Consider the following 21,806-nt stretch of genomic DNA (forward strand, 5'->3'; position numbering starts at 1 on the left):
TGACATATCTTTTTATATAAAATCGGTAAAAAAATAAAAACTATTTTGCAAAATTTTGTTTTTTTCTGGATATATCTCCGAAAGTATTCGGAATTTTTTCAGTTTCAATACGGCATTGTGTTACAGTCTTACAGTTTCAGAGATCCCCATGGTGGTCCTCGAATTTGAATCAGCCTAAGTGTATACAATATACCTACCTAATATATATAATAATAATCACTCGATTATTACAGCTAAATCATAAATGTAATAAATGTAAGAAAGTTTAATGGAGGTTTTGTGAATGGACATAATAATTATAGAATGAATTTGAAACACTTTATTAAAGGCGTTTAATTAGTACCTATTTAACTGATGTGTGATTTCATTTTATAATATTTAGGTAGGTAGGTACTTACCCAAGTAATTGAAGTATAACATGAAAATGTGTGTGCTAATGCTATGCACGCGATTAATTTCTAAATATCACGTGTTATAATTGGTGTTAATTTTTACATAACACAAAATTATAGCATATTGTGGATGTGCAAATGCATTCAATTTTTTCAGTACCCAAGCTATTATGGTGAAACTATAACTTGCTATTATCAAATTTGATTTGTTTCATATGATACTAGTATAGGAGAGCTGCTAGTAGACATTTTTGGGTAGGTATTTGCAGACCTGGCTGAGGAGTAGCGGGGCTAAATCAACCCTTATATTGTTAAAAATACGAATTTTTTGTTCTTGAGGCACAAAAATTAATAAGAAAAAGTCTTTTCCCGCAAAATTTTGGAGTAGTCGATTTTTGGTAAAAAACGAAGGTTATACACTTGGTTTTTTTGGGCCCGGGAAAAAAAATTGTCTGAGATCGACCGGGAAAAAACATTTTCTTATAGAATGTGGCCTGTAGAATTCATAATTTCAAACAGTTTGAAGATTGGGCTACCTTTGAATTTTTTTCGAAATTGACCATATTAATTAAGAAATTGTTTCAGGTTGAAAGAGGCATTTAATAGTGTATTTTCTATCATTAAAGAGTTAGGTTTATTGTGTTTCCGTAGTTGCGTTTCCCAGGTTGTGGGCCCATAAATAATACCTATACATAATATATTATTATCATTTTAAGTATCTTTTACCACCTGCAATACGTAGTAACATGTATAAGAGAGGTCTTCAAATGACTTGGTCATCGAACAATCGGGTTTGGTCTATTTCCTAAGAAAATTGGTGCATAAATAAGGATTTATAATAATATATCGCTTTTAGGCCATAAAGTGATATATACCAAAATTAATTTGTTATAGTATCCACATCTGGAACTCATAAGCTTTCATACAGCGAAAATCTGAAGCCGATACGATGTCTACTTCCCAAGGATATCCGTACATAAATAACGATTTTGGTATTTTTTGCCCAAAAAATGTCAACATAAATACGCATGGACCACTTCTTGACTATTGAGCAGTCGAGTTTCCCAAGAAAATTGATGCATAAATAACGATTTTGACATCCTTTGGGTAAAAATATTTAGGTCGCCAAAAAAACACGTGTATCATTTCTTGGTCATCGAGCAGTTGAGTTTGATCTGTTTCCCAACATAATTGGGGCATAAATAACGATTTTGACCGCAAGAAAATGATGAATGCTTAAGTTAATTTTTGATAGTTGCGCACCTGGAGCTCGCAAGCTTTCATATGGCGAAAACTCAAAGTCGATACGAAGTCTAGGAACTGAGGTATAGCACGGAACGACAGACGTACGGACGGAAATGTAAAGACAGAAAGAACGAATTTATTTAGCGGGTGGTATCTGCGCGGAAATTATTAATATTTCGCCTGCTCGCTCTGTAGATTTATTTGCCCGCTCTTCGTAACTAATCTGGCTACGGCCCTGGGCAACCCTTACTACTTACTATGCTATTACTTCGCTCAATACTAGCCTTGTTTATTCCTTCAGCTATTCCTACTTGTTATTTGTTATTAGCCGCGAATGTGTTCAAATATAATAAATCTTTTTGTATTATGAGAAATAGGTTTTGATCACGGTATACTTAATAAAAATTTTGCTGAATTATTCCGAAATTACAATTATAACTTTAGGGCAATATTCGAAAATCTTCTGGTAAATATATTTTTGCCAACTTTTAGTTTGTCATTTTGGACACCTCATACTACAAAATATAACCATAAAACGTTTTCTTGCAATTCTTTTAACGATCCCTGTATCTTTTAGCACATTTTTTAAGAATTAAAAAAAATGTCCGGACCCAATTCTACCGTTTCGAACTACTCCTAGGGGAATGGTCCTACAGTCCTGGAATTTTTTGAAGTAGGTAGCCTATACCTTGAAGGTGTGGCAGACGGCCATCAAGTCTCGCTGTCTAAAAGGCCCCCGCCCCCCATGAATTATTTCCTTAGATGCTGTTTTTGAAAGTAAAACGTGCATAACTTTTACATAAGAAAACAATTGGTCTCAGATTTTGCATACGCATACCTTTAGTGGTGCCAAGTTAAACTTTGGAAAAGGGGAGGGGGAGGGGGTAAACACATGTTCTACCCTTCATGGTATTCTAATGAAAGGTCTCATCGAAATAAATTGGTTTGTACAAACTATAACTTTCCCGTGCGACTCTTTTTCGAGATCAGTTTGCGACGGGGTCCGAGGGGGGGGAGTTAAACATTAATTTTATCTCTCATTGTATTCTACTTAAAGGTTTCAACGAAAGGAACCGTTTTCTACCAACTACTGCCCTTCTTTCTGTTCTCTTATCAAAGTACGGGGTGGAGGGGGAGGGGGAGAGTGGAACTAGTTTTATCCTTCATGGTACTCTAATGAAAGGTCTCAACGAAAGGAATTAATTTCTACCAACCATACCCCTCCTCCTCGACCTCTTATCGTGATCGGGTATATTCCCTTATACCTCAAGAACGGATTGTCGGAAGAGGGTACTCACAAAGGGTGATTGAGACGTCTGCAAGAAATATATCCATTGGTGATGTCAAAATAAAAGCTATTTCGGTTTAAAAAAATGCGCTTTATCTGCACAAGAGTTGTGCACAATTTATACTTGTTCTACTTTGACTAGACTAAAGGTTTACCTACTGGTAGTTATCCCGAATTTTTGGATAACTTTCTATTATTTGTCTGGCTCTAGATTTCGGGATGCTTGCTTGTGTCGTGTCAAAAATTGAAATTTATCTTCAGTATCAATTGTTTCATCATCGTGAATTCTTTTGAATATGCTCCAGAAGGTTAATAATTCCTTGAGATCACCTACGAATTTATTAAATTCAATTTTAGGGTATTTCAAATTAGATTTTGAATTGTTCATTAACAGTAAAATTATCAATCTTACATCACCAACTACATCTCTTTCAGAATCAAAATCTCATCAGCAAAACAGTCAGTCAATCATACTACATTACTACGAGTATATCTAGCATAATTTTGTTAAACTTTATCATTTCTTCATTTTCAGAAGCAAATACAGTAAAATTACCTTTAGGTCAGGACATCAGGACTTGAATTCTCCAAGCGATTTCAAAATCAAATTGTAGAATTTGTCAAACGATGTTCGATGGACTTTAAGTTGAAGATGAGTATACTTCTACTATATTAATATCTTGTGGTAATTGTACTTTCTCCAATTTTCACCCCCAATTATTATTATTATTAAGTTGGACCCCCAACGGAAAATTGTGATTATCTCGTAAAAGGAAAGCGGGCAAAATTTGGGGATTGACACAGAAATTAGCACAAATTGAAAACAATATTTTAATAAGTTGATCTTCTTCGAAGTTTCTTCTAGATTTCAACATGTTAGTAACGAAGACTCCAAGAGGAATTCATAACCATACCCCACAAATTTCATTTTGTGGTGAACTACTCTTGTGAAGAGAATTGATGTCTCGCTCGACTCGAGTATGGATGGTGAATGCTAAAATTAAATCTAAATTATGATGTAACAAATAAATGATCTAGTACACAAGGGTAGCGAAAACGAACACCTTCGCCGAAGTCTATTACTGTGAAGAAAATTTTCACTTTTCACCAAAGAAGAGAATAAAAGAATTTATTGATTGCTTGTCGATATTTTCATGTGAAAAATGACACAATGCAAGCAATAGATAACACGAAAGGGTTGAACACGATATGCGGAACAAAAACAGAGCATGCCTATATTATTAGTTATTTACATAAAAGTCAGATACATTACTGGCGAGGAAATATTGAAGTGCGAGGCCCCTTTGGGACCGAGTGCTTTAATGTCCGGGTCAGGTAGTGTGATTTTACTGAGTTTTGTATAAAATTTTACCCAAAATCGTCTTTTAATACAAAATTTCAATTTTTATATAGAACTTTTGACTAATGTCAATCGGTCAGTGATGACAGGAGTCATTATAGACATTTGGAAAATTCAAAAATGCGGTCGGTAAAGTGAAAAGCGACTGGAGACGTAGTCTGCTCTACCTCTGTCATGGAAACTAAAATTTCCTGACAGAAAGTAGGCATGAAAATGTAGGATTCAGGACGATTTTGGGTAAAAGCATTTTATTTAAAAAATAAAATGTCGGTAAAGTAGAAGTCACTTTTCGTTAAAAATCTTAATGGGAAAATAGTTTCTTCGTACGTAATTACCCGTGTAGTAAAAGGAAGCGCACCAGTTTTTCAGGAAATTGAGAGTTGACATAGTAACGGAAGCGCGTTCTTGTAATACTGCGCAATGTCTTTGGGATCGCCGGCTTATTTAAAAAGCTCGTACACGCTCTTTTCTCGTATAAAACGTTTGTTTCGCATTTGTAACATCGCCGACATTGCGTGATATCGTTTTCCGTCCTATTATCGCTCTTCGCTTTATTGTTAATACCTACATACCCAAAAATGGTAAGTACCTACTGTTACAGTTAGTTAAATTAAGTTCATCGTGTGCCAAAATTTTTTTGCGCTTTGGGGTTGAAAGCTACAAACAGAAAAACTTTGTTTTTTCCAAAAATAATAAATAAACATAAATAATAATGTACATTTCATCGATTACACATTAAGTCTATGTAAATGTGTCCCGAAAAATAGTTGTATAGCCCACAACCGCACAAAGGAATATTCTTTGCTTTTTTTCTGACAACGTACCGAACAATTAAAGATCTTCAATTAACTAAGTTTATTAATAAGTTCAATCACCAACCCCGTCTGTATTTAAGGTCGTAGAAATTAGATCTTAAAATAGTTGCCCCCTTATTGACTGTACATAATAATAAATTAGAATAAAACCTATAATTTAAGCAAATCAACTTGATGGGCCAACGAACTAAGTGTAGGTAATGGTCAATCGATAATATGGTGAAAGGACAGGATTTAATTTTAGTCCAAATATCACTTGCACGAATCGAGTTTCTTGGAAAATTGTGTTCAATTTTTTTATAATTGTTCCTGCCCACTCAATTCTGTAACGCGCCCATCCTTAAGTGAGATGAAATCATTGTGGGTCTATCAAAATTTAATAAACTATTATTAGTCTTTAAGAACATTACCAATTAAACTCGCCCCAGACGTCGAATTATAGTTATCCGATTATTCGTAATCATTTAATTTAGTTTATACTTAATTAATAACAATTATTGTCTGCTGTCATAGTCCGGATAATTTGGCCAAACTTAGGTATACAGAACTCGAATTAGAACTTCTTTTTCCCAACATACCTACATGAACAAATTTTCATATTGTAGCCATGGTTCTGCCAGTTCGAATTGAATACCTAAATAGGCAAAGCTTTTTTTGGGGAAAGAATAGTTGCCATTTGAAAGCTTCAAAAGTGCGGTGTTTTTCAGCCATCTATGTATCTTCCATGGGTTATCTTTATTGTATATGATGAATTCAAGAGTTTTCTTTTTTTTGTCACGCCAAAAAACTTTTTGTGGTCGTTTGCAATGCGCTTGGTCTAATATGAAACTTACTAAATGATTCTACTAACTTGCAACCGATTGAAATATAGAAATCCCTTTGTAGAAAGGATTTCCTTATTAAAAAAAGAACACCACAAAGAACCTTAAAAGAAGGTTTTTACTATGGGGTATCTAATTATGGCCTCCGTTCAATAGGTACATGCGATAATTGATAGTTGTATGCAACTCAACAGACCAACCGTAATATTAACTAACTAACGCTAACCTCAATACAACTTCAATAATATACACTTGCTGATATACTTGCTAGAAACATTTCCTTCAAATTTAATTTCAGGTTGGAATGTTGTATGTAGAACAAAGTGTTTTAAATAGTTTGTGAATGAGTAATTTGCCGACTGTGTAAAAACTCATTGTTCCGAATCATCGTCAAGTACAACGAAATGTAATTTACCTAAACATTACCTTTAGATTTATTGTTAAGTTGTTTTTTAGTACTTAGGTAATTCTATTATTTCAGTCAGCGATAAATCGATTGCTGATCGCTGCAACACATAACTTTCAGGTTGTTGCAATTTCAATTGCTTCTGCAATAATGTATAGATTTTGGGGGTTACATAAATATCCATCTACTAGTAGGCACAAATGTGGACCTACGAAACCTATACGAAGCGAGTTTTCCTTTAGTTTCTTATCACAACCATGAGATATCAACGATGTTCTTGAAATGTTGTTAAATAGTTTCATATTTTACCAGGAAGGTGGGGTAAAAATCCCTATTCTGTACAGGATACATTTTATAATAACTACTTGTTATTTTTCAGCATCTTCAAAACGCTCATATTGATTGAGTGATCTGAAAACTGCGGTATGGGACCCAATTTTTGGGAAGGCCAAAGATTAACTTAAAGGATAAGCAATTATTGCTTACATTGAAAGGGATAAAAGCTTGGGGTTAATGGAGCTAATAAAAAAGTGTTTATTACCATATTTTATGCACTATCTTCAGTATCTTCGCTATAACACTTTCGCAGCTGCCCATATAATGCAATTAAGTTTGCCAAATTCATTCTAGTGAGTTTGGTTCTGCTTGACCGTGAGGTAACTGACAGCAAATTAAATTCTTTCTTTCCCATAGCAACAAATAAGTGATATTTTCGAAAGCGAATAGACTGATTTTAAAAAATCAAACGTCAAAATAAAGGACTTTGAAAGACCTTTCAAACAAGCTGTTACCCGATACCACTAAAATTTTTAAGGGAATGGCCCTGGGGGGCAGAGGGTGAAAGGAGGTGAAGTAATTTTTGGTTGAAAAGTTTTCCCCCTTCACAAATCTTTTGACGTGTATCGACGTTTTTTTCTTTAATCAGTGGTTTTCGATAAATCCGTCGTGGGAAGTTTACAAATGAACACCCTGTATATATATATGCAAGATTTTACACTTATTTTTTTTTCATTTAAGTGCACCTTGATTCACACTATTCTTAAGGAAACGGGAGATTTGCAATAGTGGCACAGGACAATTTGAAGGCGAGTTATAAGTGTTTTAGTGCTTGTAAAGTAACCCTAAAGTTCCATTTTTATTCTCAATACCTTTTTTTGCATTGAGCATTACATTTTAGAAAATTTGTCTGACTATTGATGAATATTAAGGTCTCGAACAGATTCTGAACTCAAAAACTGCACATTTTTGTCGCTGAAGGTGATAATCTCCAGAGGGTTATGTTAGTTTCGTGCAGAAACGCAATAGACAAACGAAAAAACAATATCAAAGGTCGTGTTATTTCCTCTGAACAAAGAGTTCTCTTCTGAATCATCACTGTGAGGCAACGAGACGGAATTTATAGTGTAATTGACCTCAACGACACATGTTTTGACTGTTCAAACTGCTGACAATTAATTGTTATTTGACTCACGGCTAGCTCATTAATAAAAAAGACTCTTCTACCCTCTTATATCTTGTAGAAGTTTTTTTTTGATCCTCTGAAAACCTGAAATCCAAACTCTAATGCTCTGGTTTGATTGGACACCAATAAATACGCGAACTTACATGATTAACTATATTAAGTAAATCAAAGGCGATCAAATTCCGTGTTTCTTTCTAAATTAATTGATTTAAAATATCATCCGTTTGGGTTATATAAAGAAACGCAAAAAAAATGATGGCAATGCTAAATTTGGTCCTTATCTAAAATTCCACCCACCTCTGAATGCTAAACAAAACTTTTATCCAATCAAACGACTGGTATCATTGAAATTAAATGTATCGATCAAATAAAATGAAACAAAATAACTAAAAATCTTGTTTGGATTCGACTCTTTTCAATAAATACAATACAAAATCTGTTTCATGCAAATAATTTTCACGGGTCGATTCCTTTAGGAATATTAAAACTACTTCAAACAAATTTATTTTCGAAAATTCTTAAACATAACCGACCCCTACTTTATACAGATCAACAAATTTAAAATAACTTACAGTAATTGACGTGGGTAATATTCTCTTCTGGTAACAAATTGATATTATTTCTCCTTGGAAAATGTCGCTTCCTTTAGAAATATGGAACCAAATCGCTTCGATGGTACAGTTGATTTTTCTACCACCCTAGTAACATTATTTTCGTGATTCATTCAAAGTCTGGTGGACGAAAATTTGTATGAATCGCGAATCTAAGCCAACCGGCTTGAATTTCGCGAAAGTAATACTTGATTAATTTTTTTGAAATTCCCTGCCCCATACAAAATTTTATTCCGATCCGAAAGCGTTTCTTCGCGTAAATTTTATCACTCGTAAATAATCGGCTTTGCTACGAACCAGGTTGCCAGTCCGTTTTATCTTTTTCTTTTTTGAGTAAAGTTAAACTCGTCGACATTCGACTTCGTTTAAATGTTTCCGTATGATGTAATCGAAGTTTTTTCAAAACGTTTTTGGGCCATTTTATTGAGACTACTATAAGGAATAATTAAGTTACCCACGTTATTTTTCGAAAAAAAAATGGTCTGTTAGTTAGACCAAACTGCATTCTCTATAGACAATATCTGTGTGAAAAGAATGTTCTATTTTAAAAATCAACTTTGGTATCAAAATTAACTTTTTTACGCACCCTATATATTTTGTCTTTAATGCAAAAATGATATTTTTTAATGAATTTGTTCCATATTTTAGCCGCTCACTGTATAATTTGTTATTAAGATTAAGCCTCGGATTAAGCACGTCTAATTTCTGTAGTTTTAGACCCAGTCGAATTATTCAGAGTTGGTTATTATTAAAGTTGACAAAAGAACGTGATGTATATATACGAGATAATTTAGCAACCACAAACCTCAGAAAATCATGTTCGTTCTAATTACTGCAAGCATAATAAATATAAAAATGAATCACGAGTTATATTTATACTCGTCTACGATTTCCGAAGAATGGTACCTTGCATTTTAGGCTTTTCATTCATCTCCATTCAACCCTTTCAATTGGAAGTCAACGACCCTCTCTTTTAACTATTTTCACATTGATTGATTGTAAACGGCGAAAAAAGGAGCCTGGTACAGCAGTAAAAAGCGCATATACCTATAAGAAAAACGAAAGGAACGAATCGGTACGAGAGATTCGTCGTAATTAATTAATTTTATATTCTCGGGGCCCATTTTATTGCATTGGATCGTGCGGTAAATGCATTCAAGTCTATGAAAGAAGTATCACAGCTTTTATTGCACTGAAGAGGACAATTTACTTTTGAATATACCTACACTGAAAGCAAAAGAACAACTTGCAGTTATATGGTCAATGGCCTGGCCTGGTAAAATACATGCAAAAATTTAGAACACTCGACTTGTAATTGCACAGATGTCTTAATTTTTACCAAAATTTAAAGATACAATGTACACGTGTAAGTAGGTACATAACTCATGTGAAGTTACCATTCCATTTCTAAGATTTTGATTAGAGACAACTGCCTAAAACTTTTACAGTTCTTGTTGGATTGTAGAAAGATCAATTTTGAAATTTTGAAAAACTTAGCCATCTTTTTTTCTGAAAATCGCACATCACATTCTTGATTGATAAGTCATTAAATGAGTTTTTCGAAAAATCAGGGCATAAGACGTCAATCCTCAAATATTCTCAAATAACGCAAGTTGTTCTCAATTTAACATAACAAGACTGTGTCAAAAGCAGACCGATTTAGCTGAAATTTTGTATCATCCCTAATGGTCCCGAAAGCTGAGAAATTGGAATTGTGCTTTTGGCTATAAAAATTATATTTATTAAATAAGGAAGGAACAAAATTTTAATTGAGAGTAGGCCGTATAAATTTTAGGTCACGTTTAATATTAATTAATTTGACAGCTCGCGTTAAGAAGTGAGTTGATGTGTGATTAAATATAGTTGTAGACAAAATAATAACCGTGTAATACATTGATGGGTGCGACCGTTGAGGTTCCAACCGCCACACTTGCTGCCATTTTTTTTGGATTCGATTCTAATGAATAAATATATTACAAAAGATGTGTTTAATTTTTCACAGGTCGATTCTTTTAGGAATATAAAAATTACTTGAAACAAATTTAATATGCCAAAATCCAAAACTAATCAACCGCTACTGTATACAAATAAAAAAAATTAAACCTACAGTAATTAACGTACTCTTCTGGCAACAGATTGATATCTATCCTTGGAAAATGCTTCTTCTTTTAGAAATATGGAAAAAGATCGCTTACTTTTTTGTACCACTCTACTAACGTTATCTTCGTGATGAATGCACTATTGCGGTGGAAGGTTCAGAAACTTTATTTTAACCGGCTGTTACATTTGGCGATCTGCAACAAGCTTCTTTGTTTATTACAATGAGTTTATGTATTCTGTTTCAATGTGAAGACCGCTTTTGCCCGTTCGCGTAAATTTTACGATTCGTAAATTTGTTACGAGTTATGCTAAAACTCCCGTCCCAACGCAAAACCAAGCTTGGAGGTACTGGTTTCAATTAACGCTTTTAAACGACGAGATTGAAAAAGTAGCAGTAACGTTCTTGTTTAGAATTTTTCACTCAAAATGACTGTTAACTTTGCCGCTACTTGATAAATTTTTTCAATCGACAATTTTAACGCACCTACCTTTTTGCAATATTAGCTGCAAAATAATCGCAATTATGCGAAAATAAAATTCTCACACACGATCTAGCCTGCCGAAAACCCCCTTACTTCTTACAATCCGGTCTAAGTAACATTTTGTTTCGAAAGTGCATACGTTTATTGAAAATGCACGCGTTGTTATCGCTTTTTATTTCCAGACCTACTATTGTACACGTTCGCTATAAAGCGGTATGTGTAAATTTTCCTATGTTGAACAAAATACAAATTCAAAAGCAACTAAGCGACCACCTGTTACATACCTACTGTTTCCCGAGCAGCAACAGCTAGAAAGTTATTACATTAGTAGAGTCCACAAATTTTTATAATTAGAGAAAAATTCCGTTTCCGCATGTTCGCTGAGCTAGCCGTATCAAACTCAGAACCCCAAAAAAATCGCAAAAATTGCGACGAAAATTTACCATTTACCATTTGAAATATGAAAACGCCTCCTAATTTTTATTATTAAGTTTACCATGAACGTCGACACACCAACTTGCCCCATGAAAATTTTGCGATTTTACTTGAGATTATCTGAATGTCTAATCAGAATTCAAAAACGTTACCAAGATGTGGTGCCAAATATGCCTTATGTTCTTGAAACCTTCTTGAACTGATGATGATGTCCAGGACTCTATTTACAAGAAAACCTCCTTCCTTATGTCTCTTAAAGGCAAAAGTAAAACTCCTTCAAAGTTTTCTTATTATAAATCGCCAGTCAAAACCATATTAGAGAAATTTACAGAACTCTTGAAGTACTATCCGGAACTATAATCATAACCCTTAATGTAGTTTCGAAAATATACACTTTGTCTGCGTTTCGTGTTTGATTTGGAGAAATACGCGGTAGGCTTTCAAGGTTTGGAAGTTTCTCTCAAAGAAAGATGGAGAATTTTTGCCGATACGGAAAATACAAAACATTTTATTGTGCAACGTTGAACTTTTTACTAGAATTCTAGCGTAATTACTTTAACTCTCCATACTCCATACTAAGCATTGCATCTCGGCCGAGATCCTTGCCAGAGAGTTTCCGTAGACGTTCTCACTCACCAACAATTACCCTGACATTGGGAGAATCCCTTACTAACGACCTGGACCATAAACACCCAATAGGTAAATGCAACCAATAACCATGGACGAATTAACTGAATGTTTAAATCAAAGTCGAAACTCGACCCCTGACCCAGACGATCTCCTCTTCATTCTGCTCAAGACACTACCCACTATCTGCTAAAATATTTTTGCTTAAGGCATTCAACCCCCTCTGTGCATCCGGAATGTTTCCAGCAATTTTATTTATTTTTATTTATTATTATCCCTCTCTTGTTCTGGGCCCTCAACAGGCATGCGCCCAATTACAGAGTGACCCGCATAGTGCTATTTAGAGGTGCCTCTGCAGAAGGTCTTAAGTTGGTCTATACTACTCCGGTATTTACCCTACGAATAAGGAAAACTGCAGGAGAACCTAATTCGGAGTAGCCGGTAGAATGATCGGAACTGGTCTAAGGTAATTTCCATCTCCGCCACAGATGAAGAATTCACCTCAACCCAGGTTCGAACACCCGACCTCCGGATTTATAACCCAACGCTCTACCACTGAGCCATAAAGCAATATGGGCAAAGGCCTTGGTGGTCCACGATCCGGCACCTCATCATACAGACCGAATAACTCTTAAGGAAATAGTTTTTGAAACAAACGCAAAAACACGTCGCTTTGGGTTTTACTTCAAAAATTACACCCCTGCGATCAACCCCCTAAGCAGGGTTGCCACTCCTTTTATGTGGATGAACGCGTTTATAATAAATATTACCTACACAAAACAATCCTGAAGAACATAAACCATGAGAAATCAACATAATAAAACGTCCTAATAGTTTAGACTCATAAAACTATCCCTATTATAAACAACTAATGAATTATCTCATATGTCAGATGGTAAAATAGTTACTGATACGATTTTATTTCAGTGAACCAGATGTTTATGTTACATAGTTTGTTGTATTTATACCTAAGCCCTACAGTGAAGTGTATCTTCCACGACCCATTTAAAATTATTGAAAGGATGACAACCCTGCTTAGGGGGTTGACAGCAGGGGTGTAAATTTTGAAGTAGAAGATGTCACTCTTTCAATCAAAATCGAAGTGTTTTTGCGATTTTTCCGAAAACTATTTCCTTGCGAACGTTTTCGTTATGCCGCCCTGTAATACCACAAAGAGATTAACATGATATCTACATACCATATAATGATACTGGTATTTTTAGTCGTGTTACTCTACTTTGTACCATAATTCACATTCTTCTTCATTGTTTCATATTGTTCTTCAAAGTTCCATGGCTAATAACCCACGAGGTTGATGCCGATACCTCTTAAATTAAAAAATTAAAAATAGTTTTGTGTTGAACCTTATGTTAGAACGTTAAAGACTTTCGCTTTTTAAAGTCCTAAAGGAATATTCTGCCCGTTTCTGATCAGAATTTTCGCGTTCGGTTAGTTTCGGATAGTACCTACTTGTTTTGAAAATTTCCCTAGTAAGGTTTTTGCTGGAAACCAATAATAATAACTAAACTAAAATTCTGGTCGTCCGAAGAGTTCCTCAATAATTTTGAAAATTTTCGTATTCCAGTTTTGTGGAAGAAAGAATTATTAAAATAATGTCAAAGACAATATTCAACATTTTTAATACAAGTTTTGAGTTGTGGTCGGAGTTTCTCACACCAATCCCCATAATTTTTTTTAAATAGGTCGTTGTATGACGCAAAGTTTCTTTAATGACGTTAAAAAGAATGAAATCCTATCAAGGTTTTTTTTAACCTTTGTCGGTGGAGCTGTATTTGGTATTTTTGGTAGAATTTTAAAGTTCTGTATAAACTGTCGGATGGTTCTTCAAAGGCACTAAACCTTTTTATAATGAAAATATGAAAACGGTTTATGATTTACATTACATTTTTTTAAACATTTCCATAAGAAATATAGTTAAGGACATTTTTGTGGTTCAATTTTGATGTTCTGCCCACAGTTCCGGATCACCCAAAAACGAATCACTGTAAAATTTTGCTGTAAATAACACTCCAGGGACAGAAACAGGGATGTACCTGCACCCTGGTCCCTCAACCTGATGGGTCAAGCTCATCGGCAACAGTTTCTCAATTACCAGTTGGTGACAAAGCAAGAGACCTTCTTCTCAAGAGTCGCTTAGGCGCACACATTCCACTAATTTATACAAATGGATATTTTGTCAAACCTTGAATTGCTACTAGTCAAATAATGATCTCACATTTATTTGGCTTCGTGTACATTTATTTTTCAAACGCTTTGTCAATAAAACATGGAAATCGATGGGAGGAATGAGCGTTTACGCAGTTCACATATCCATATATTGAATGTGTGATCATCGTGGACAGAGAGTAACAACATATTATTTATTATTTCCTTTGTAATTCAGATATGTTAGGCCAAGGTATACTTTTACAAATATGCATCATTAAGTTAATTGGAATTTTATGTACCTACCTACCTATGAATACTTTATTACTATATATGTACAGACAAGCTGCGTAACAAATCAATATGGATAAGAATATTTCATAATTTTAGGTAATGACGCAAATCAGATTAAGGGTTGATTTTTCGCGTTACCGATAACTTCATGCGGAAACAAATGTAATCAAATGGAGATGAATCTAACTGGCTCATGAAAATCTAGCCTTAAGCGCATTTCCCTTAAAACGATTAAGTTATGTTTCATGTACTCCCTTTAAGTGTATTAAAAAAAAGGCGGACTCCTTACCTTTGTATTCACTTCGTAACTTGACTTTCAAAGTACTCAAGTCAAGTACCTATTTATCTGTCAATCGACTGAAACATGAAGTAGTTTGTCAAACTACTATCCTCCAGAAGTTCCAATCGCCCATTGTGCTAGTACTCTTCCCTGACACAAGTTTTTCGAGATATTCGCACTTTTAAACATATCATTAATGGATATGCCTTGTCCAGACGTTCCAATTGCTCTTTGTGAGTTCTCTCCTTGGACACTCCGTTCTCAAAATATGGGAAACTATAACCAATCTGGATGAGTAATTACAGTACCGCCCAGGAGAAAGTCTGTTCTACTCCCGCCTCTATCAGAGGGAAGGAAGAAGGACGGTAGTTGGTAAAACTTTCGTCGAGACCTTTAATTGGGATACAATGCAGTATGAAACTAGTATTTGGTACGGAAGCTCTTGATTCGACCTTAGAAAGAAGTGCAGTGATCTTGCTGCTCATGCATGGTCATGGGAGAACGGTAACGTTACCTTGACGGAGGGGCATTAAAGTGACAGCTGCAGTGTGAGTCCTAGCATTATCTTGCTAAAAAAATAGGGTTTTCTAGTTCTCTCCCATAGGGCACTGCCGCCTGTTTTAAGACATTATAAACGTTACCCTAAGTGTGCATGTTTATTTCAAAAAATGCGTACTTCCATAATGTCATAATTCAACTCACCTTTTTCCGCGTCTTCAGCGAACCCGTTTCGGTCATCGTTGATTCACAAACAGAATCGAGATTCGTCACTAACTACGACCCGGTTCCATTCCTGATCCCACTCGTCTCTTCTTGGAACCAATGCAGATTTGTGTTCGGTTTTGTGTCGTTCGGTTAACGAAAAGATAATTTTGTTGTAGGGGTTTGAAAGGGGTTGAAACTTGTTTAAAAAATATGAAACACTATTATTTGATGACTTATAAGGAAATATAAAAGATGAAATAATAAAGAATTATGATGCCCTAAAACGCTTTAAAAGAAGAGGCTGTATAGTATTAGTTTGTTTAAATTTGATGCATCTAAAATGTATTCTCTCCGATGGAAAATCTCTTATTTATCTGGTATTCTGATGAATTTTCTCTCACCCTTGCTTTGATTTATGTTCTATCCTCCTTCGCTATTAATCGTTTCTAGTTGTAGGTACTCCTGTTTATTTATAGTTAGAGGTAGCTCCGACTCTCCGTATATTACTTTCCAGAACCTTCATATGTTTCCTCAGTCATCATATTTCATGTTTCTTTCTTTTTATTGATTTTATTTTTTGGCCTATTTATCACTTTACTGACATTATGCGTTTGTTAATTTCATGCCATCTCGACTGTAACCGAGATATCGGTGCTCTCCAACACAAATTTTACTTGATGTGATGAAATAAATAAAGAAATAAATAAATAAGGTTCTTTATTCAATAATCCTACTAAAATACCCCTATACCTAAATAACCCCATCTAGACAATGCGATGATTATATCTATATAAACCAAACGAATTCCAACCATTAAAGCTTATAGAGAAGTTTATGACGATGCACGAATATAAACGCGTGAAAAATTATTCACATGCAGAACGTAAAGAAAAATAATCGGTACCTTTTAATTGTTGCAATCGCAGTAAGTTGCTGACCTTAGCTGGGTGAAGCGGTTGTCGTCTCGATTCGAATTTCCACCGTTCTCTCTATTATAGTAGACTTCATGTGCTATGTTTTGGCAAGTGGGCTCTCTATACTGGTTCCCCAATTAATTTTAGTTAATATCTTCCTGGTCCCATTTCTCCAAAAAGACAAATTTAAAGCTGGTTAATAATATGTTTCAGGCTGGTAAAAATTTTCCAATGAGAAGTTTCTAATGTCGAACATGAAGCCAAAGAGCGTTTTCTTTATTACCACGTTGCTATTTTTCGGAGGAAGAATATTGCCACTGAATTTCTTTTCTTTTACTCACCTTTATAATTCACTTTGCCCTTAACAATCGGACCAATCCACTTTTAAAATAACAAATTCTAGCGCTAATTGTTTTATACAAATCGCAATCGCGTACATACGTACTTGTCCGCTTTCAGAGAGCGAATGCTGTTAATGACTCATTCTCCTCTTATGAAAATGCAGATTCGTGCAACTTAATGTCAGTCTATTTCCTCATTACGTACCTACTTTAAAGACCAATTCACATTATGGGTCACCTCACGGTCCGCTCGCGGTGAGGTTAATTGTTATAGCGTATATTACTTAAGGCGTGTTCACATTACCGGTCAGGTTACGGTAGCACATGTTAAGAAATACGCGCTACAATAATTTACCGTACTGTGAGCGGACCGCGATCTGACCGTGCCGTGACCGATAATGTGAATTGGCCTTATTAATAAAATTTAAATTACATTGTCAAATTAACAATTAACAATTCACAGTGTCCTGATTGAGATTGTTCATGCGCTTTTTTTAAGCCTCAAACAGAAAGAAAGCCTCAAAAGAAACGGTAATGGGTTGAATAAAAAATGCAAAAAATGTGTTATTTACAGTAATTCCTTTTGATAATTTGACGTAGTACGAATATATTCAGCCTTCTCATTTCCAAAAAACGGTCGACGGGAACAGCTGGAGGGAAAAAATTCCAATCTTCGTAAATGGAGCAGTTCGGTATTTTTTTTAACTTTCAAACGATTTCACCAAATTACGTAATCCATCCGGAAACGAAAATACCATTGAATAAATGTTATATACGCATAAATATTGACAGGTGGCGCCGCGCTTTTAGGTTATGCTGTTTATTTTACATCCAGTTTCCTAAGTTCAATGTCAAAGGGTTCAAATTCGCACGACTTAATATTTCCCCTGATTAAAAACTAAAATGTAATTATTTCAAATTAATTCTTACAGTCGAATTAGTGCAACGCAGTTACACTTATTAATTCCTCGCAGGGCAATCATCCGTCAGAACTTAAATTGCGCACTTGTATCTAAAAAGAAAATTTCCGACACGAATATTCACCTATGGCCTTTCACGACCCAAAAAATCACCCTCGGTAATTTATCAGTTGAGTTACACTTAATTTCTCTCGGTTTCAACAGTTCCCTACGACCCTCTGTTCTACCAATAGAATTCATTTCGATTTACCAATCACTTTTCCAGAAAAGCGTTTTCCAGACACCTCTAACGGAAAATTCCCACAAATCTGGCTCAAACGGATCTAATTCAGCCGGACTACCACGTACTTCCCGTTAATTTCATCTTATGGCCCAACAGTATGTCGCTTCTACGCTTTCCCACGCAAATACATTATCAGGATCGTAATTGAGGACCAAAAATTTACATATCAAAGAAACCTGCGTTCTAATCAGACCATCCCTTATAACTTGTAATGTCCCAATCCTAAAAATTCGCACAACCCCAAAGGAAATTCAACTCCGGACCTAGCATGGAACGAACCACCCTTAAACCATTTAAGATTCTAACGGAATCTCCAGGAAAAAATGAATAGAAATGAATTTGTTTGGAATCGATTTTCGAATGTTATTGTTTTTTATGGAAAAATATAAAAACAGTACTCCCGAATATTAACAATTAGTAGTTACTTCATCCGATCTTTTTGAAAATCTGTATTTGGTCACTTCTTTTGATATCAAAACAGTATGACAAGCCCGATCACCGTACGTTGTATTGTCATCGATTAATTAAATAAAGAAGCTACAACAACGATGCTTTGTCTTTCAAAGTGATCAATTCCCAGAGCGTTTTCAATATTTTTAATAGATGGTGGAACTCTAAAACAACCTTTTCCAAAAATTGACCCGATGATTCTTGCAAACCGACGGACTGTGGAATTTTTTTAGTTAACCCCCGAAATATAACAAGAAAGGTTACTCTACAATAAGCCTTTGGCACTCGAATTAATAAAAATCATTAATTTTGATCAAATAGAGGCATACCAAAAATTAACGGTTTAAAGAATCGTTCTGTGTGACCCGACTTGCGAAATCATGTTTGGTTGCCTCGAAAACCAGCTCCAAAGTCAAAAGCTGATTCATCGGATTTGGACGTATTCCTAGAGGTTTCCATTCGCCTATTATAAAGTTATATTCCTTTTTACAATATCCAGTTTATACTACTTTTGGTGCTAATTTGACTGGGCTAGTAAAGCCTCCATTAATTCACGTAGTTTTGAATAACATTATTATTTTTCCAGAGGGAATGCATATCAGTTCACATTGGTCAAGCCGGAGTACAAATTGGAAACGCATGCTGGGAATTGTACTGTCTCGAACATGGAATTCAACCTGACGGACAGATGCCTTCTGACAAGACAATCGGTGGCGGTGACGATTCCTTTAATACATTTTTCAGCGAAACTGGATCCGGAAAACACGTACCACGAGCGGTTTTCGTCGATTTGGAACCAACCGTCGTAGGTGAGTAGCATTTCGATCAGCAATAACGCGAAACCTCCACACGATAGGTATTATTATTTATTGACAAAACGAAAACCACATTATAGCGTGAAGGCATGAACATGCAAATGTCTTGTTGCAGACGAGGTGCGCACGGGAACCTACCGGCAGCTTTTCCACCCCGAACAGTTAATCACAGGAAAAGAGGATGCGGCCAATAATTACGCCCGCGGTCATTATACAATAGGAAAGGAAATTGTAGATATCGTTTTGGATCGGATGCGAAAACTGGCGGACCAATGCACCGGTTTACAGGTAGCATAATCCGATTTCACACGCGTTTCAAAATTTCTTTCAGGGATTCTTAGTTTTTCACTCGTTCGGAGGAGGTACCGGTTCGGGATTTACAAGTTTACTGATGGAGAGGCTCAGTGTCGACTATGGCAAAAAATCAAAACTGGAGTTCTCTATTTATCCAGCACCACAAGTACGTGCGTGTCCACTTTTGTCAACCATAACAAAGAGCCCTCTTCTTGTAGGTCTCGACTGCAGTCGTAGAGCCATACAATTCTATATTAACAACGCACACAACTCTCGAGCATTCCGACTGTGCTTTTATGGTTGACAATGAAGCCATCTACGATATCTGTCGCAGAAACTTGGACATCGAACGTCCCACGTACACGAATCTAAATCGTCTGATTGGACAGGTAAAGGATGAATGTAAATTGCAATTTTTAAAGGTCAGTTTAGATCGTTTCCTCGATTACCGCTTCGCTCAGGTTCGACGGGGCTTTAAATGTAGACTTAACCGAATTTCAAACAAATCTGGTACCTTATCCCAGAATTCACTTTCCACTGGCTACGTATGCTCCGGTAATTTCCGCCGAGAAGGCTTACCACGAACAACTCACAGTAGCGGAAATTACAAATGCGTGTTTTGAACCAGCTAACCAAATGGTAAAATGTGACCCCAGACATGGAAAATACATGGCCTGCTGTATGTTATACAGGTGAGCATGGGTTATTTATTTCTTTGTGTCTACGAAACATATTTAGGGGGGATGTTGTACCAAAAGACGTCAATGCAGCAATCGCTACTATCAAAACGAAGCGCACCATACAGTTTGTGGATTGGTGTCCTACAGGTTTTAAGGTTGGTATCAATTACCAACCGCCCACCGTAGTGCCTGGGGGAGATTTGGCGAAAGTTCAACGGGCAGTCTGCATGTTGTCAAATACCACTGCTATTGCTGAAGCTTGGGCCAGGTTAGTTTTGGAATCACAAAACGTAAATACTAGCATAACCATTGCAGATTGGATCACAAATTTGATCTTATGTACGCTAAGAGAGCCTTTGTGCATTGGTACGTGGGAGAAGGTATGGAAGAAGGCGAATTCTCAGAGGCCCGCGAGGATTTAGCTGCACTCGAAAAGGATTATGAAGAGGTGGCGGTGGATTCACTGGAGGGTGAAGGCGATGAAGGCGACGAATACTAATAAATATACAACAAAAAACGAGCACCAGCACTGCGTTTACTAGATAGCGAAGGATGACTTGCTTTTTTATATTGAAATATTAGGTTCAAAATATGTTAGTTACTAATACCTACTGATTGATCAACTAATCAATTTTATACCGCTTTATATGAAATGGCAATATTATGAATTATTAATTTCGTAATATACTGTGACGTTTTTTACACTTTTATTTGGCATGACCCGGCGATCTAGGACTTTTGTTCCTAAACAATTAACTACATATGACCCATTTTGCAGGTAAATCGCCCTCAAAAAATCAAATGGATAACGTTGGATTTTAACACGAGTATGAGAAAACCAAAGAAATAAACACAACCCCCGAGTTCCATTTATCTGTTTAAAAAACAACTAAATAGTGTCAGTTAGTCAAACAAGTTACTGTCAGTGTAGTGTGTCCAAGAGGGTGAAATTTCTAAATAGCTCATTTTTGCTTAAGCAGTTTAGGGATTGTCTATTAAATTATTTGCACAAAAATGGACCCATATAATCAAAAAACCAAGCGTAATTAGGATCAAACCACCACTTCCAAAGAGTTATAACTATTGTAACGTAAATTTAATTACGTTGTTTATTTATTTACAATTAATTAATAATAACTTTATTGAAGTATTGTTTATCACTTACATATAACAGCGCGAACTATTCATTACTTCGGCGTTGAATTTTGAACTGAACTAAAACGCAATTCAACTTGCTCATACAGCAAACGCTTCCTTTTTCTCGAAAGATCTCGAACGCTTCCGAACGCAACCGACTATTCTAGAAGGTTCTCGAACAAATAGGAAAGATTAGGTACGTCACATCCACCTTCGTTCTTTTTCGCCGACGACTAATGACTACATGGTGCCTCGAGGTCTATCGAGTTTCCTGGAATGTTCGCTACACTGTTATTATAACAATTCGGTTGCAATATTGCATAATATAGAGATTATTTACTATGATGGAGTTTGGTAAATAATTTTTAATACCATAAGAGCTTCATAGGAAGGTGGAAAATTCAATTATACCTACGATGGGAATATTTTGGCATTTTTACAGTGTTACTTTGACCTCTTGGTAGTTTCAAAGCTTCCAATGTT

General features: G+C 35.5%; 1 protein-coding gene across 1 annotated transcript; it reads left to right on the forward strand.

Moving 5' to 3' along the window:
• Nucleotides 1-4,709: 4,709 nt before the first annotated feature.
• LOC116163289 (tubulin alpha-1A chain) lies at nt 4,710-20,885 on the forward strand. Its single transcript, XM_031477166.1, has 8 exons — nt 4,710-4,866; nt 18,984-19,206; nt 19,328-19,500; nt 19,544-19,672; nt 19,725-19,895; nt 19,939-20,198; nt 20,245-20,454; nt 20,502-20,885. The coding sequence occupies exons 1-8, from the start codon at nt 4,864-4,866 to the stop codon at nt 20,683-20,685; spliced, it is 1,353 nt and encodes a 450-aa protein (XP_031333026.1). The 5' UTR covers nt 4,710-4,863; the 3' UTR covers nt 20,686-20,885.
• Nucleotides 20,886-21,806: the final 921 nt, after the last annotated feature.

The sequence above is a fragment of the Photinus pyralis genome, unplaced genomic scaffold, assembly GCF_008802855.1.
Source record: "Photinus pyralis isolate 1611_PpyrPB1 unplaced genomic scaffold, Ppyr1.3 Ppyr1.4_LG2, whole genome shotgun sequence".
Taxonomy (NCBI): Eukaryota; Metazoa; Arthropoda; class Insecta; order Coleoptera; family Lampyridae; genus Photinus; species Photinus pyralis.

Coding starts and splice junctions, on each gene's coding strand:
- LOC116163289 (XM_031477166.1), top strand. Junction 19,501..19,543: donor ACCAATGCACCGGTTTACAG/GTAGCATAATCC, acceptor AATTTCTTTCAG/GGATTCTTAGTTTTTCACTC. Junction 19,673..19,724: donor CTATTTATCCAGCACCACAA/GTACGTGCGTGT, acceptor CTCTTCTTGTAG/GTCTCGACTGCAGTCGTAGA.